Genomic DNA, 18,673 nt, shown 5'->3' on the forward strand with positions numbered 1-18,673 from the left:
CTTACGATTATAAATAGGGATGTTGCTAGTGATTTTTTAATATACAGAAAAAGAAAGATCTATAGAGAAATAGAGAGAACTTGAAGTGACATTCAAGAGCTTTTGAGTTTATAAATAAAGTATTTTTCCTTCAAATTATTGATATCAGAGCTTCTACGATCCTGATAAAAAATCAAAGAGTTTTGCTGTTGGCGGGCGATTATAACCTAAATATGCCGCACGTCTGGCCAATGTTATATTGATAAACACCGGGTGAATGATATTTGCATGAAAAGAATGTTAGGAGGAAGGACTTGCAAAAGTATTATAGATTTTCCTAGCGGTCAGTGACATATGTTCTTTAAGTCGTAATGACATACCATTGTGAAATGAAAAAATTGATATGTTACGATTTCTTGTTCATTAATCCAAGAAAAGAACTTGGAATCAAAAGTGTGTTGTTCGAAAATTCTAAAATCTTTTTTAAAAAATGACTTACCCATTCAGTTCAGAAAGAAAGAGTGACGGCGGAGATGAGGAGGAACGACAATGAGAATATTTGTTGATGATCGGATTTTCTAAGAAAGAAGAAGAAGAGAAGAATGTTGGAGAGCAGAAGAAGAAGAACTATAACTTTTGAATCCTATTTTCTTTTACTTTTTTTTTTAAAAAATGGTTTGGTTAGAATTAGAGTAGTTGAAAAATGTAGTGTTTTTTTTTGTATTTTATAAAAGATTAGAAAGCTTTGAAAATATTAATTTGGTCCCAAATTAACTTAATTACATTTTAAAGTGGGTTTGACCCTTTCTTGATCAAAGTGTTACAAAAACAAAAAAATAATTATTTGACACATTTATTCAATTTTCTCATGTTTAATAGAGTGTATCATTTTCCTTGTTACACTCGATTTTTTTTATTGAGGGTGTGTTTGGTACGAAGGAAAATGTTTTCCTAGAAAATAAGTAGATTTTTGATTTATTTTCTCATGTTTGGTTGGTGAGTAGAAAATAATTTCTGGAAAAGTTTTTTTAGTGTTTGATTTATGAATGAAAAATATTTTTGAGAAAATATCTTTAATTTTCACTAGAGAGTAGAAAATAATTTTTGAAATATATTTTTTTTGAAAAAACTTAAATTTTTTTTGGGGGAGCTAGCCGGGGTGGGGTGTGGGGGGAGGTCGATGGTAGGGGTGAAAAAATAAAAAATTGGAGTTGAAAATATTTTTTAAAAACAAACTTAAATTTTTTTGGGGGTGGTGGTAGGGGGTGGGTTGAGGATAGGGGTGAAAATGGCGGGGGGAGGGGTGAAAAAATTAGATTTTTAAGTTGAAAATATTTTTAAAAAACAAACTTAAATTTATTTTTTTTGGGGTGGGGTGGGGTAAAAAAATATAAAATTGAAGTTAATTTTTTTTATTTTTAAAACAATCTTTAAATTATTATTTTGGGAGGAGGGGAATTGGTTTGAGGGTAGAGACAAAATAAATTGATTTTTTCAATAAAAAAATGTAATTTGAAGTTGGAAGAAAGTTTTGGAAAATGTTTTGCTTATTTTTTTAAGGAAAGTCATTTTCCTTAAATTTAAGAAAAATGAGTTGATTTGGAAAATATTTTCCAAAACATTTAATCCAACCGAACCTGAAAAAATTGGAAAACATTTTCCTTTATATCAAACTCATCCTGAGTCTCGAGATTTTAGGCATATAAATTGAGACAAAAGAATGTAACTTGTATTGGGCATTAGGGCTCGTATATAACATTTGGTGTTGAATTAGGTGATTTTATAATAATATAATATGAAATTTTAAAACATTTTCCTTTATATCAAACTCACCCTGAGTCTCGAAATTTTAGGCATATAAATTGAGACAAAAGAATGTAACTTGTATTGGGCATTGGGGCTTGTATATAACATTTGGTGTTGAATTAGGTGATTTTATAATAATATAATATAAAATTTTAAAAGTCATAATCAAAGAAATAATGGAGAAGTCTACAACGATCTGCTCCCATTCCCATAACTAATTTGAGCACAATTGAGATGGAGGTGGAATGGCTTCTTGTAATCCACGGCCTGGTGACACTGCTAGTGTTGATTTCTTTCCTCTGCGGCCAATGGCCTATTTTCGAAGGCACTTTCATTCAAAAAATCCATTTTTTTCTCACTTTTGGTGCCTGTGATTATTTCCGGTATTTATTTATTTATATTAATGCATATAATTGTTGCTCCCAACCGTTTTTGTAATTTTTGATAAGTATTTAAAATGGGATTTTGCTCAAATTTTGAATTTTCAGCCGCTTTGTGGGTGCTGTGTTTGGTCAAAGAGGTTCCAATGCACTCTTCTGCGTTGAGTACTATTGTTGTGATCGTCCTAATCCTACTCTCCAGGTTATTTTTCCTTCTCAATTCGCCTTCTTTCATCTTCAAATTAGTTACTGCTTTATCAGAATCTATGCTGTACAATAATGTTGAAAATGGTGATGCCAAGGTTCCACAACTTTTTGGCTTAATTTGACAGTGTAGCAACTTCAAATATTTTGGCGAGTAAGCTCAACTTGAGCACTATAATAATTGGTGCTCAGAATAATAATACACTTTTATGGACACATTCAGTAGGAAAAATGTGGAACCGCAACTTCGATCAATTACTTGTATTGCATTAGATGATGTGAAGTGCTCTAAGAATTTGAAAGTAGATCCCATTTTGTGCCATTAATATACAAAAGTTGCTTTTATTATCCAAAAACTCAAGTGTAAATGATGAAAATTTCTTCCAAAGCGAATCTTTGTGATGACAATTACAGCATTTAGTTTGTCTTTGGGACTTGGGAATGGAACTAGTTTGCAGGAGACTCAATGAGAGTTCTTTTGTTCTTTTTGTTTTCATTCTTTGGTCTTTGGTTTTGTCTGCTGTCCTCTATTTTCATGCCCCTTTTTCTTCTTTTATGAATATAGAAACTTTATCTGAAAGTTGTCTGTTACTAAACGCAGGTCATATATTTGGGAATAATTGGAGCCAGTTACTACTTAATTGTGCAGTCAGCCTTTAAGTACATTCCTGGGCATTACCTAGGTGAAGTGCACAGGTATTATGGAATCCTTGTGCTTTGAAACATTCTCATATGCATCAGTTCTTTTGTCACTTGATTGTTGATTTTTGTGGTATATGTACGTGAATTTTTCTAGAAATTACATAAAATTGCAGGTACATAAGCTTGTTGGCAGTTGGTGGGGGTATTCTCCTCTTTCTATTGACTAGCTTTTCTGACCCAGGAACTGTGAATGCTGGGAATGTTTCACACTATCTTTCTGCTTATCCCTATGACAATATTATTTTCTCAGAAAAAGAATGTCCTACCTGCAAGATCCCAAAGTGAGTGTGTTTCTTTCAATTAAAACCTCTAAAGCTCCAGCTTATTTACTACACTAGATAATCAAATTTTATTTCTACTTCTTGCTCAGACCTGCTAGGTCAAAGCACTGCAGCATTTGTGATCGCTGTGTTGCTAGATTTGATCATCATTGTGGATGGATGGTTTGTGTTTTTTTCCTTTTTCCATTCTTTTCTATCTCTCATACGCATACATGTTAACTCTATATCAGCATATATTCACTGTATATGTCCTAATGGTTTTCATTCTGTTTCTCCAATATGACAGAATAATTGCATAGGTGAGAAAAACAGCAGATACTTTATGGCTTTTCTTCTCTGGTGAGAAAATGATTACTTATTGGTCTTTCTTCCTAAGGTCTTATCTTTTACACAAAGTGATAAAAATTGTGTTTTTTACTTGAATATACAAGAAAATAGCGCAGAAGCGAAAATACAAAGATTAAAAACAAGAAATGAATGAGCCCCCAAGGCCTAGCTCAAGTGGCAAAAGGTGGAGGATTTGTGGCTTAGGTCGCAGGTTCAAGCCCCACACCATGCAAAGCAAAGCCCGGTATTTAAGTGGAGAAGGGTAGAGGGGCGGGCCCATTATCCACCGAGTTTAGAAGGCTGTGATTGGTCCAAAGGGTGGGTCACAGACGGATTTCTCGGTTATCAAAAAACAAGAAATGAATGATATGTGAAATCAAGAATAAAATCCCCAAATTTCAAGATAAAGTGCTAAGAACCCTAATTGATCTTAGTATTTACAATTAGCAGATTAAAACTTATTATGATACTAATAGATTCAATTCAAGAACTTAGATCAAAAGTGATCTAGACCTCTATTTCGAAGAAAATAGAGACAACAATTAGTATGAGACTAATTACCTTCTTTAACTTACTTTAATGGAAACTAAAGACATCAAGTTGAGAATTAAGACAATTAGTCTTACCTGTTAAATAATCGTTCTTATAAGGTTGTAAGATGAATCAATAGTCACCCCACATAAAGTTGCAAGAAAAGAATCCTCTCAAATAATATTAATCATGTCTTTTGAAAATAACAAAATTCATCCCTATATATAGGAAAAACCTATCCCAAGTAGCATGAGATTCAAGTCCGACTTTTATTGAAATAATAAATAGAAAACCCTAACTAGGAAACTTGGTAAAAATACATCCAAAACTAGCTAATAAAAAATAAGGAAAAGTTACCAAATACTACCAAGAAATACACGGCTATGCTGCCCCTTTTAGGCTTGAATCTCACGTGAGTTTAACCTCCTCTTCTGCTTGATTTTCAGCCTCTAAACAACTTTCTTTTGAGCTTGAATTGCCGCCACCATGGATGTGAATTGCAGCCCATTTATGGGCAGAATTTCAGCCCCTTGGTGGGCTTTTCTTTTCATCAATTTGGGGGTTGCTATGAGCCACAATCGCCTTCCTCTTGGGAATCTTAGTAGTTAAGTTGGTTGTCTACCTGAACTCCCACCTTGTTGGTGAGGGTTCGATTCCCCACATTGTAATCCCCTTCCCATTTCCCCTTTCCCTACCCCCAATTTTTCGAAAAATTAAAAAAAATCTTCTTCCTCTTGTGCTTGGATTAGAACCATGAAATATATGTATCACTTAGACCATTCTTCTCCACAATCCTTGGGATTGTTATTGGGTTTTCCTTCCACTTTTCCCTACAATCCTTGAGCTCGTTATTGGGTTTTCCTTCCATGATAAACATCTTCTTGATTTTCTATTGAAAATATCAACTTTAATAGTGGTATGCCACCTTGGATGGTATCACAAAGTGCTATCACCAGTGCCAGGGTAGGGAGTGGGCGTGTATTGCACACATTCCCTTGCATTTTAGCAAAGAGTTTGTTTTCATGCTTCGAAGTTGTGACCTATCCGTCACCTAAGGAGTGTCTCTTTCGTTGCACAAACACTCTCTCTCAGTGGCCTTTCTGTTGCAATAAGAGGACTATTCTTCCATTGTTTTCTAGTCCACTGTGTTGTTTTACCCTTGTGCTACATGGTAGAATTAAAAAGATGCTTAGACCATGTGGAATGGGTTGGTTTCAGTTAAAAGTATGAGAAATAATTGGGAAAATGCAACACATCCATAAATTGAAATAGGCAATATGGACAGGATATGTTACTCTCATAAGAAGTAATGAAGAAATCAGGATGTCACCATGAGTAGAATGTGAGATTACACTGGGCATGTTGTTGTTGTTGGAACTTCAGATGTTACAAAGTACTTTTGATTGGAGAGTAGCGGCTAGATGATTGAAAGGAGATTTCAGATTATCTCTTCTTCTTTTTTTTTTTTTTGGAAACCCATTTTACCGGTCTGTGCAGTTCATCAAAGGTGTGGCATGAAGCATCCTTTTATCAATGGTACCAATCTTCAATTCATCGTGAGAAAATACCCTTGATAGGGGATATTCATTATTGCTGTCCCTTTTCAGCCGATGAGTCTTGTTAGTATTTACATAATTTTGGAACTCACAGGTTACCTTTACTAGCACAGATATTCACCTTCCCCCCAAATGCAAAAGAAAATAGAAATAGAAGATTCCATTACTAGCATAAATGATTGGTTATTTCACAGCTGATGATTCTTATTAATTTTTTGCATAATTTTGGAATTTGTACAATACCTTTACTCTTGCACAAAAATTTACCCTCCAATACAAAAAAGAAATAAATGAAAAAATAGAAAACTCCATTACTAGCATTGTTTTAAGTTAGGAACTCATTCAAACTCTTTGTCATTGTTATTGTTATTATTAATAATGTGCCCCCAAGGCCTAGCTCAAGTGGCAAAAGATGGAGGATTTGTGGCTTAGGTCGCAGGTTCAAACCCCACACCATGCAAAGCGAAGCCCGGTATTTAAGTGGAGAGGGGTAGAGGGGCGGGCCCATTATCCACCGAGTTTAGAAGGCTGTGATTGGTCCAAAGGGTGGGTGACAGACGGATTTCTCGGTTATCAAAAATATAAAAATATAATGTTGTTGTCCTATTATTATTTTTATATTATATATTTTATTTTTAATAATGGTAGTGTCCGACAAGCTTGTGCATACCTTGATTATTCCACGGGGTGTCTGCTACCTCCCACTATCACAGGTATGGGGTAACTCAAGTTAGGCAAATAGGAAGAAATCACCTTGCACTTTTCTTTGTCTCTCTTGGAATTTGAACTCTATTCTCCCATAATGTATACCCACTTCATTGATGGTTAAGCCACACTCTTGGTTACTTTAAACTCTTTGCTATTGTTGAAGAAAATACGAGGCGTAAGTCGTCATAAAAGTTCGGTCAATCTGACCTTATTTGAGAAAATTCTTATTTTTCATGTATTTAATATTGACACTACCTTCATTTGTTTTCACGTCACATGCTTGTGAAAAATATGTATGTGAATAACAGAAGATTCAACATAATTCTAAAAGATTTTGTACTATACACTGATGCTCATGCTGATAAGATTCTTACGTTACCTTTCCTGTTATTTTGGACATGCATCTGCAGGCATTTTCTTCTCTGTTTATATGGGGCAGTTGCTATTGCACTTGTGCTAGCTGGCAGACTGAAAGAACTACGGGTTATAGATATTCTTACTGGTGCATTGACTACTCCTTTAAATGTTATTGGTGCCCAATTGCATGTTAGACCCAAAGTAATAGTTGTCTTCCTCTGTTGATGCAGTTTATTATGGCTTCGAGAAATCATTCAGTAGTTTGGCTCCACATGTTGCAGTGGTAAGTGGAGGTCCACCTTTTGGATTCTGCCTGATTATATCTATCTCTTCCCCTGTTGCATGTGAGTTTATGTGTTGTCAAATTTTCATCTGTTTTGGAAACATTAATAAATAATTAATATGTGAGTCCTTGATAAAGGCAATGCCATCAAGCATCTCAACCTTCTTTATCTCCTTGTTCTCCAATCCTACTTCGATTTCCAGAGCAGAAGGCTTGAGATATTGATGAGCTATTTCCTGTGGGATGGGATGGAAACAAGAAGTTTCATTTGGTTAGTTGGGAGAAATTCTCAACTCCTATCAATAATGGTCGTGCATTCGAACAGTGGGGATAGTCAATCTCATTGTTAGGGAAGTGGCTAAAGAGTATAGAGATATGCTAACAGAGAAGGGGACATGTGCAGAAAGGTGATTAAGTGAAGTAAGGCAATAACCAATTTTGTTGGTTCCCAAAGAATGTGAAGGCCTTCTATGGGTTGAGTAAGTGGAGAGGCTTAATGAAGGAGAAATCATACTTCTCAATATTTATTGCCTTTTCATTGTGAAGGGGAACAAAATATGGTATTGGCTCTATATATGGATGCAGTGATAAAATGCAGAAAGACAACTTTATGCGCTAGTTTTTAATGTAGAAAGGGGATAGGATGTCATGGCAGCCAAGAGTTATGGGAGATACAGGTCGTCACCGTCATCAGAGATTTCCTTGAGGAGACCCCTCTGTGGCTGGGAATTTGAGGAGGTAGGGACATTCTTTATGAGGCTTTGTAGTCATGTATATTTCGGTGAAGTGGACAGAATGATTTGGAGAGGAACATCTCCATAAACCTGTTTGGCCATGAGAATTATTCACTTCTTTTTGGAATTATTTTCACTTTATTTTAAAATCAGTGTTTGATGAACTAAAATTTCCAAATCCAAGTTCGAGTTGGATTCCAAATTTAGAGAAGTGCTACAAACCTATTTTCCAACTCTATCTTCATAAATTTCAAATAAAGTACTCTATTCTCTCCTCTCGAGAAAATGATCAAAATGGTCTTTAATGTATGTGGGTTGGGCTATTTTAGTCCCTCATATATACCATGTAGTCGAAATAGTCCTTAATATATGGAAAAAGTGATCATTTTAGTCCTTCATATATACCAACAACAATATATCATGTGAAATTCTATAAGTGGGGTCATGGGAGGGTGATGTGTACGCAACCTTACCTTTACCTCCTATCTTCCCCTTGTTGAAGAAGGGTTGATGTAATGAATAAGGTTCAGGAGGTTACTGGAACCAAAGTTCCATTAGCAATAGGAGAAAAAGAAAAAAAGAAGTGAAATAAGCATTAAAAGGATTTAGAGGGGCGGGCCCATTATCCACCGAGTTTAGAAGGTTGTGATTGGTCCAAAGGGCGGGTCACAGACGGATTTCTCGGTTATCAAAAAAAAAAAAAAAAGGACACCCCTCGGACATAGTCGGGCCAAGACTAACTGCGAGTTTAAAGTGGTTTACTATGTATATTTCAAGAGTGAGCTTGCAATGGAGGTTTGGAATCATATCGCCTTTACAATGTAAGATCCTTTCAAACGGATTCCAATCAAAGGTTGAATGAGATTGATTCTCTTTTAGATATCAAATCTAAATCAGATAGATGGATCTGTCTTTCTATTCATATATTTGCTAATCAAAATGGATTTATTTAGTGTTGTAGCATAGCAAGAAACCCCAAATCCTTGATTTTTCCATGAAAGATAGCATTGCTTTGGACCCCGCAAGTGAAGGGAATGAGCTCGGCTGCTTCTACTGCATACTTCTTATTCTTCGTGCCTGTTCTGCATGCGCTTTGCGCGCCATTGATGCTTTTCTCTCTCCTCTTATTCTTCATTGGACGGTTCGGATGGACTACACCGTTCTTTCCCAGCTAAAATTGGAATGGTTGTATCACATTGAGATAAGGAATTTGTATCCCCCCTATTTAGACTTTTGGGCCCTTATCTTTCTGAATCGAGATGTATTCGTGCATATATTTCACAGAAATGTGAAATCAAAGTAGGCGATAAAGTAGCTAGAAGACAGGAAATAAAGGTATCATTTCCAAATTTTTGCCTACACAAGATATGCCTTATTTACATGATAGAAGATCTGTTGATATGGTCTTTAACCCATTAGGAGTACCTTTATGCATGAATGTCGGACATATAGTTGAATGTGGATATTACCAAGTGCGCATAGCCGAAAGAGATGAGCCCAAGACCACGTGCGTAAGAAGGCATGGAGCGTTCGAGTTTGGTAATATGCCAATTTGACCACTATTAGTTGATAAAGCAATTTCTTCCACTTCTGAATCTAAAACAATTCAATTAGGGGTCAGTACACTAAGATTACCTTCTTTGGTGGGATGGATTGTTCTTCATCTAAAGATATAGAGAGTCCATAATAGGTGACCTCTTGAAAAAACAGGTAAAACCCCCACTTTCCCAGCCCTATGTCTAAAAAGTAAAAATAGCACAGCCGTCATTACACACCTTTACCTTATGGGCGACCTATTACCCCCTTATCCTTGTTTGAAGTGAAATTAAAAAAAGACTGAGAGCTGACGTGGCAAAGAATGTGTCATCACCTTCCTAGAGGCGTGAGAAAAGTGAAAAAGAATTAAACCAATTTAAATTATACATGTGTCATCTTCCAATTTATTGTAAACTAATTACACTTAATTATTTATTATTAATATATTTTTCCATTATTTAGTTTCTTATTCTTTAATTTTCTTTCTTTGCTATTTTTTCCTTTTCCTGTTTTTATCTTTTGATAAAAGTAATGTTGTATTCTTCAGCATTAAGGATATGTTGGCTCCAATCAAAAGAAATTTACAACTGAATCAAACTGAACATCTACTTGCTACACAAAAACTGGGTAGCAAAAACTATAAGGATCTTATAAATTCTAAGTCTGTCCAGCATCCTCTATACCCTCCTCTTTACACAACAACAACAATAATAACAACATTCCCAGTGTAATCCCACAAGGGGGTTTGGGGAGGTTAAAGTATACTCAAACCTTACCACTACCTCATGAAGGTAGAGAGGCTGTTTGCGGCAGACCCTCGGCTCAAATGCATCAAATTCAAGTACAAAGAAGAAGAAAACAGTGTAGAAAAAAACATAGAGACTAACAAAGGAAGCAGGGCAAAGGATACAAGAAAGGAATAATGCGATAATAGCAACACAGATGGTGATTGATATTAAAAACAAGAACTACAATAATACGGCTAGTACAACGACAAACACCAACAAGCCTAAACCCTCGAAAAGCACAACCACCTTCCACTACCTACTAACCTTCTACCCTAGTATGCGTCCTCTACACCCTCCTCTTTACACCAAAAAATAGGAAGTTCTTTTCCAGTGGATTTTCTGAACAAATTCAGCAGTAATCTCAAAGCACCTCTTGTTTCTTTCTCTCCAAATTGACCACCATTTACAGGATGGAATCATATTCCCTTCTGACTTTTGCTCCCCTCTCTCCTGATCCAACAGCTCCGCAGGTTAACTGTGTGTTCTGGCATTGTCCATCTAGTTTGTGTCAGGTCCAAGAATAGCTGAGCAGTAACTTTGCAGTGTAAGAGCAAATTGCTATTAGTTTAATTACATAGAGAACACCATGAGGCTATCTGAGAACTTCTCCTTTGGAGCTTTTCATGAGTGAGACAGGCCCTTCTGGCAACCAGCCAGGTAAAACATCTTACCTTAACTAGTACTTTGTTCTTCCAAATCATCCCCCAAGGGCCATCTATTCTCCCTGGTACTTCCTGCATTTTGCTACTGTATAGCCTGTTAACTGAAAGCTTCCATCACTGTTGTGCACTTGTGCTTCCATCTTACTAAATCTGCTTCCATGTTTGTGCCCTTAAAGCTATTAAGATCCTACAATATACCAACTACTCTACTTATTTCCCGATCATTGAAGTGTCTTCTAAAACTCAGATTCCATCCTTGAGGAGACCATACTTCATTTACCATTCTTCTTGATTGGTACTAGGGGTAAACAGATCAAGATAGGAGAGCAACAAAGGCTCCTGACCAATACAAAGCTCTTTCCAGAACTGAATCTTGCTACCATTGCCCACCTTGAAAGTAATATCTCTGACCAACTGGTTCCACAATTTCCTAATTGTTCTCCAGACAGAGACGCCATAGTTACTATTGACTGTATTGGAGCACCAATGCCTATTCTACCCATATTTGCTGACAATCACTTCTCTCCACAGGGTTGTTCCTCGTTGCCAAATCTCCATATCACCACTTGGTTAGTAGATATTTGCTTTGCAACCCCAGGTTTCTGATACCAAGACCACCAAAACTTCTACTCAGTTGTGCAGTTTTCCATTAGACCAGATTCATGCCTTTACCCTCTTTATTTCCCAGCCATATGAAATCCCTCCTTAGCTTGTCTAGTCTTTTTTCAACCTTTGCAGGCATAGGGAAGAGAGACATGGTAGGTTGGCAAAAAGTATAGGACAGAATTTATCAGGATGGTTCTTCCTCCCAAAGAAAGGTACTGTGCCTTCCAATTAGCTAGTTTCCCTTCTGTTTTCTCAATGATACTATCCCAGATCACCAGCTCTTTGTGTTTGTTCCCCAATGGAATACTAAGGTACACTACTAGAAGTTTCTCAATTCTACAACCCAAAATCTTTGCTGGTCTCTGTATCTGGGGCACTTCTTTAAAAGGATAAACACAACTTTTCTTCCAATTTACAGATAACCCAGAAATTGCCTCAAAAACACTAAATGTATCTTGATAGTCTTGAGTAGTTAATCATTGGCTTTACAAAAAAATGAATGTATCATCAGCGTAAATGACATATTTGCATATCCACCCCTGAGTGACTGCCTATTTTAAAACCCTTCAGCAAGGTATTCTGAATGGATATTCTCATCATGCTGTCAAAGCCTTCCATGGCTAAGATGAATAGGAATGGAGATAAGGGATCTCCGTCTAAGATCTCTCTCTGAGAGGAAAAAGCCAGCAGATTCCTCATTTATCAAAATTGAATACCTGGCAGTTTTAATGCAGGCTCTTATCCATTTCAAACCATCTCTCGCCAAAGCCCATCTGATGAAGAATATTGAGAAGGAAGTCCCAATTGACATGGTCATAAGCCTTCTCAGTATCTAGTTTACATGATGCCAGGGCCCAGGGGTATCCCCTTTAATTCTAGTGTCCATGAACTCACTGGTTATGAGGGCAACATCCATGATCTGTCTACCTTTTATGAAAGTCATTTGGTGTTTGTTGACCAATTTGTTAATCACTCTCTTCAGCCTTTCAACCAAAAGCTTAGCTATTATCTTGTAGACTCCACCTATCAAACTTATAGGTCTGTAATCCCTGAATTCAACTTGTCTTTTTTGGGATAAGAGCAACATATGTAGAATTCAAGCTTTTCTCAAAAACTTGGTTATCATAGAAACATTTGATGGTGCTCATTATATCTTCCTTGACTAATGCCCAGAAATTCTGTTAGAAACTCGTGGGGAAGCCATCAGGACCAGGGCCTTGTCACTTGTACGCAACTTGATCCCCTACAATACCTCCTCTTCCTCAAATTGTCATTAATTCCAAACTTTCTCCTCTAAGTTGATATTACCAGATCCATGTAGGTTGAGTCTGTCCTCCATTGTTCTGTTTCTTTATAGTTTATACAATTTTTGATAGAAACTGACAATTTCCCTTCTTATCTCTTCAGGATCAGTCACCTCAAGTCCTTTTGTTTCAACCTGTCGATATTGTATCTTTTGTGTGCTGTGGCCTTTCTGTGGAAATATTTGGTGTTCTTGTCCCCTGCTTAAGCCATTGAACCGTAGACCTTTGCCTCCAAACTATTCTTCATTTCTGGACACATCCTCATATTCCTTAGAAAGTTGGACTCTTTGTAATAGTTTATCTTCGATGAGAGTTCTCTGATCCTAAATTTCCCCCAGACTAGCTAACTGGTTCAGAACATCCTTCATTCTCTGTCTCCAGTCCACCCTATTTTCCAGTCCCCATTGCTTCAACTTCTCTTTTAACAATTTCAGTTTTGAGGCTAGGATAAAGGATGGGGTCTCATTAACTGAGAAGCAAGACCACCATTCCCTTACCTTGTCCAGAAAACCCTCGATTTGCATCCACCATTGCTCAAATTGAAGTAAGATTTCCTCAAATTTAACTCACCACAGGTTAGCATAATGGGGATTGAGGTCTCACGAGCCTTGGAAGGGTACTTTGCCTGATCTGAGTGAAGACTTCATCCCATTGATGAGTGTATAGGAATCTGTCCGATCTAGAAGCAGTCAAATGGCTGTCCCCTCTTCTCCAGGAAAAGGATCCTCCAAATAAAGGGGGATCAAATTACTCCATATCATTGATCCAATCAGAAAATTCAGACATAGCTCCTGTAAGTCTGTGACCTGATGATCTCTTTGAGAGGTATCTTGTGACATTGAAGTCACCACAAATCACCCAGGGCCCTGTACAGATGCACCTTAAAGCAGACAGATCCCTGCATAGTTCTTTTCTTCACTTTGTTGCAGTTAGCATAAAATGAACTTAGAAACCAGTTTAGATTCTGATTAACAACTTCAAACTTTCAGGTGATCAATTGACCAGCCACATCCACCAGCTCACCCTTCCAATATCTCCCGTCCCAAATTATTACTATCCCCGACTACTCCCTACAGCAACTAGATGTAACTCACCCAGCTACCTGTTGAACCAGAGTTGTTTTAGCAGATGTGAATCTGTCCCCTCCAATTTAGTTTCTATATGATATTGTCATCCACCCCCCATTGCTGTATTGGACTTCTGACAAGACTCCTTTTATTCACATTGTTCACCCCCCTGACATTCCAAGTATATATCTTGATCTTCGTTGACAAGAAGAAGCCGTTATCCTCCCCCTGTTCCTCGGTCACCATCCTTGGAGTTCATATGGAAAACTAAATTTCTAACTTTTTTCTGAATTGTTCCAGTAATGTTTTTTTTTGGCATCTCCTTCTGATTAGTCAGCATCCTCTTTTGATCAATCTTCATAAGAAGCTCGAAGGCAACCTTATCGCATCTCTCAAAGGCAGCTCAAAAGAACCTGCTGAGCTTGAGCACAATTGATTGTACCCATAATGAAGCTCTGTCTTCAATGTCTTTTTCCAACAACGATTCACACTTGCAAGGGGGCATGGTTCATCACAGACCATCAATTGCCCCCCTGCAGACACCCCTGGAAATTTAAATTTTGCAAACAAAGACTCATATGATCCAACTAAGGATGCTTACACCTTTTTCTTGTTTTCTTAAAAATAAGATTTTCCCCTTTCCCAGCTCTCTTAATACATTCATATTTGTATTTGTGCTTATGGTTTGTTTCGTAATGATGATCTTCTGCTTTGGATCAGTGGTTGTTGGATTCATACAACACTCAAATACTTATCATGGTATTTCTGGCTATAATTTCTATGCTACTGGCCGGTTTCCTTGCATACCACACCAAACTGTGTGTCACAAATACCACAACAAATGAGGTAGTTCATTTTCTATTTAGTACCTGCATTTTCTTTGGAAGTGAGCTTATGGAACACACATGTCTAATAATAGAAAACTTGTAATTTTTTACTATTACATTACTTTCTTGGACCTTACACCTAAAATGAAAAATGCCTTTTGATCTATCATTGAACAAAATTTGGGCCAGTTGGAGTTGACTGGATCTCAAAATATTTTGCAAAGAAGAAAAAAAACATCTACTCTTATATGTGTGATCTGGTTTGTAAAACAATATTTGGATCGATCGACTAAAATATTTAACTTGAAAACCTGAGTTTATTCATTTTGGATTCTTTTGCTAAGAAGTCTTGGGACAGAAGCTTTCAGCATTCTCTTTTAGGGTGATAGGAGTCTCTCCTTTATTTTTTTTAATTTGACTATGCAAAGAAAAAGTAAAGTAAAGAAGAAAGGGACACAAGATAGTGATAAAAAATGCATTAGAACGTCCTAATCGTAGAAATGCATTAGTATATCATAATCATATACCTTATTGATTCAGCTTAACTATTAAATTTTAAAAGTTGAAATAACAGCTTGCTCTTAGCTCACATCTAAAGCTAAATGTTGCTCGTGTGAACTGCAGACTTTCAAATGGCAAGAGTACTTAAGCTGGAAGAGGAAGGTTAATGAAGCAAAGGCAAGTGCAGCAGCACTCAAAGCAAGTTTAGCTGAATTGAACCATGAAAAGAAGCACCCTGTGAGCAAATGGAAAGCCTTCTTCCAAAGGTCCCGTCTTGAAGAAGTGGAGGTTGTTAAGAATAACATTTACGATAAAGGAGTGCTCCAGAATGTCTTTGAGATTCTAGTTCCTCTTTCAACAAGACGGTCATTCTTACAGAGGAAATCAAAATCAGGTTAGAGTTGTCAGTTGGTGACCCATATCTCATAGGGTCTTGGTAGCTCGTCCTTGGTTCAATGTCTTTAGTCTAATAATCATACTACCAAGGAACCTAAATGTGAAGCACAATCATTTTTGCCAAACATATGACAAGAATCGACAAGTCATCTATCTTTATTCTTGGGTTAGCATGACCAATGCAGTTTAATTGCATGTGGTGAAAAGATTGCACGAGTTCTGAGGAAGGGGGTTAAGTTTGTGCACCAGTGTTGCTTCCTTTTGCTTTTCTGCGGTTGCAGCTATTGAATGGAGGTGTTTACTGCTCTTTTTTTTTTGTGCATTCTACTTCCTACTTGTGGTGCAGCCTAGGTTTCCTCATATTTCTTGGATGTTTTTCAATCTTTATTCAACTTTTTATACCTCTGTGCTGCTTAGCAGCAGATTTAATTATGTACGATGTAATAGGACGAGAATGAGTGCCTGGTATCTGTTGCAATCCCAATGTATTATGTATCCGTCAGCAGTGGAACTGGAGTTCGGATTGAATTCAAATGAATTTTGTGCTCATGTAGCCATGAAGAGAGAATGTACCCAGCAGCTTAACTTCCTTCTGCTTTTTTATTAGGTTAATGAATTCAGTGATGTGTGGAAACTCTTGTAATACCAAAAAGTAGGGTACTTGCAATAAAATGTGTTTTTTTTTTTTCTTTTCACAAAAGGCTCCCAAACTTCTATACAAATAGGCAGGGGTAGAGGTGTTCACGGAGTCGAAAATCGAATCAAATTGAAGGAAAAAAATGATACTTTTTTTATTTGGTTTTAATTTTAGAAATCAAATAATCATGTTTGGTTTTGGTTTTAAGCAAAAAAATAACCAAAAAAATCGAACCAAATTGACTATACAAATAAATTGATTTAAAAAATTACTAGTTTCTCCATAGGTACGTTGTACATGTATAATTTGAAGAGAAGAAAATAAATTTATATTACATTTTAATAAATAATTCAAATGAAAATTTCGTTCCAATCAAGCAGTAGACTTCGAAAGTTTGTTCCAAACAAATAAACTTCACAAGCAAATAATTAACTTGAATTATTCAAGTAACTTATTTGAGCAAAGTAGTAACTTTAAAACTTCACAAGCAAATAATTAACTAGAATTAGATCTTGTTTGACATTGCGGCTAAAAATTGCTTATTTTCAGAAGCAATTTTCTAAAATAGCTTTTCAGAAAAGTGCTTTTGATAAATAGCAATCTGTGTTTGACAAATTCATTTGAAAAATGCTTTTTATAAGCAAATTGTGTTTGGCTAGTCTTTTTGAAAAAATGCTTTTGAGAGTAAAAATATGATTAAGAGCAAGTATTAATGTACTTTTAATATTAAGATTATTTTATAGAGAAAAACTAATTTAAACATCTATTACAAGAAATTAAATTAAATTTTTAATTTTATTAAATTAAAATGTCATATTCAAGTTTTCAATTAATATTGTACATTTTTTGAAGGGTTGAAATCTTTAATTGTTGTTTTTTTTTCCTTTTCTAATCTTACAAAAATATTGTTGTTACCTTCTTGTTTTCTAGTTCTGTAAAATAATAAATAAAATAATAGTATGTAAATGTAAAATAAAATATAAAATTTATCATGAATAACACGGATACTGTGAAAATGGACCGAAAGGGTGTATTAATTATGGATTAAAATTGTTCTGTGGGGTAATAGGACTTCCAGAAACTTAAGGTGTCTACTGAAAAAAGAGTATAAGTTTGATGGGGGTAATTATGTATTTTCTCTTTTGAAAAAGACACATAAATTTTACGGGTTAGGTGGGTGAGTTTCTATGACCCCTAAACAATTTTATATTGACATTAATATGACAATTATGGAGAGATGAACAAAAAAGAAAAATGAATATCTTTTGATTATTAAAAGTATCTTCTACTTTTTTCTCCTTCTGTTTTACTTTTTTTTTTTTTTTCTATTCCTTTTATTTCAATTTTTGTTTTTCTATTAAGTTCTTTATTTCTCAAGTCTTCTTCGACGACGTCGGTAATACATTTTGTTGTCGCGTTTGATTTTTCAATAGGGATGACAAAAATGTAATAAAAATGAAAGGGAGATGGTCACTGTTAGCCTCCATTTTAATCGATCATTGTTGACAATATTTTGATGTAAAATATTACTACATAAAAAAAGTGTTTTCACAAAAGAGGTGTTTGTTTTACTACGTATGATTGCAATATTTAAAGAACTAATTATTACTAACGATCGTTTGCATAGGTTTGGTTAACATGGTAAAAGATGGATTATAGGGTTATGATGCTTCTATATACTCATGTCGTGTTGACACTTTTGTTATCATGCAAATTACTATCTAGTTGTTGATTTGTGGGGTTGATAATAATATCATGGTCTCTCGAGCCTCGAATATTCTATTCATGTTAGCCTCATATCCATACTGTTAAGTGATGATATGTTAACTTCCACAAGTGCATTTACATCTCTTGTATGAGAAACAAAAAGGGCAAACTAGGTATATTCCTATCCTAGTTACAAATATGCTCTCTCAAGAACACATTCTACTTTATTTGACCTCTAACTACCTTAACTTTCCTCTTTCAAGTTCTATTGCAAAATATAGATTTATTCTATTGATCACGAAATAAAATAATAAACACATGATCAAATAAAAAACTCATACGATAGTGATTGCAAAAATAACTCAGATTATGACATCAATGATCATACTAAGCCATGGCCTCAAAACTAGGGCGTTTAGTGATAACACTCAAATTACCCTAAAAATAATTAGAAGAGTAAGCGATCGTCAGTAATAAAAATATCCAACAAAGAGTCGAGGTCGAATCCCATAAGGAGTGGTTTAAGGAAAAAACTTCAACTAGGAAATTAAGAATGCAAACCGATTCATTGTAGCACTTTAAAACAATAAGGTGGATGATTCCACCAAATTTAGTAAAAAAGGGTTTGTAATCAAGTATCAATATTAAACAAAAAACACATGGATTTCACAAGTAAGAGATGATCTAGGGGTGTTGGGATTGGTATTGATGACACATACGAGTACAAGTGCTTGCTCAATAGTGCTAGATAAACATGGATAGGCTAGGTCATCTTCAATGACAATAATCTTCTT

At 35.7% G+C, this 18,673-nt stretch overlaps 1 protein-coding gene across 1 annotated transcript; it reads left to right on the forward strand.

Annotated features, from left to right (window-relative positions):
* The first annotated feature begins 1,918 nt into the window (after nucleotides 1-1,918).
* LOC102599448 (probable protein S-acyltransferase 17) lies at nucleotides 1,919-16,222 on the forward strand. The gene is made up of 10 exons (XM_006343456.2): nucleotides 1,919-2,168; nucleotides 2,274-2,367; nucleotides 2,971-3,065; nucleotides 3,185-3,352; nucleotides 3,442-3,514; nucleotides 3,639-3,691; nucleotides 6,885-6,976; nucleotides 7,062-7,114; nucleotides 14,532-14,657; nucleotides 15,263-16,222. Exons 1-10 carry the CDS (start codon nucleotides 2,020-2,022, stop codon nucleotides 15,536-15,538), a joined length of 1,179 nt encoding a protein of 392 aa, XP_006343518.1. The 5' UTR covers nucleotides 1,919-2,019; the 3' UTR covers nucleotides 15,539-16,222.
* Nucleotides 16,223-18,673: the final 2,451 nt, after the last annotated feature.

The sequence above is a fragment of the Solanum tuberosum genome, unplaced genomic scaffold, assembly GCF_000226075.1.
Source record: "Solanum tuberosum cultivar DM 1-3 516 R44 unplaced genomic scaffold, SolTub_3.0 scf00045, whole genome shotgun sequence".
Classification (NCBI taxonomy): domain Eukaryota; kingdom Viridiplantae; phylum Streptophyta; class Magnoliopsida; order Solanales; family Solanaceae; genus Solanum; species Solanum tuberosum.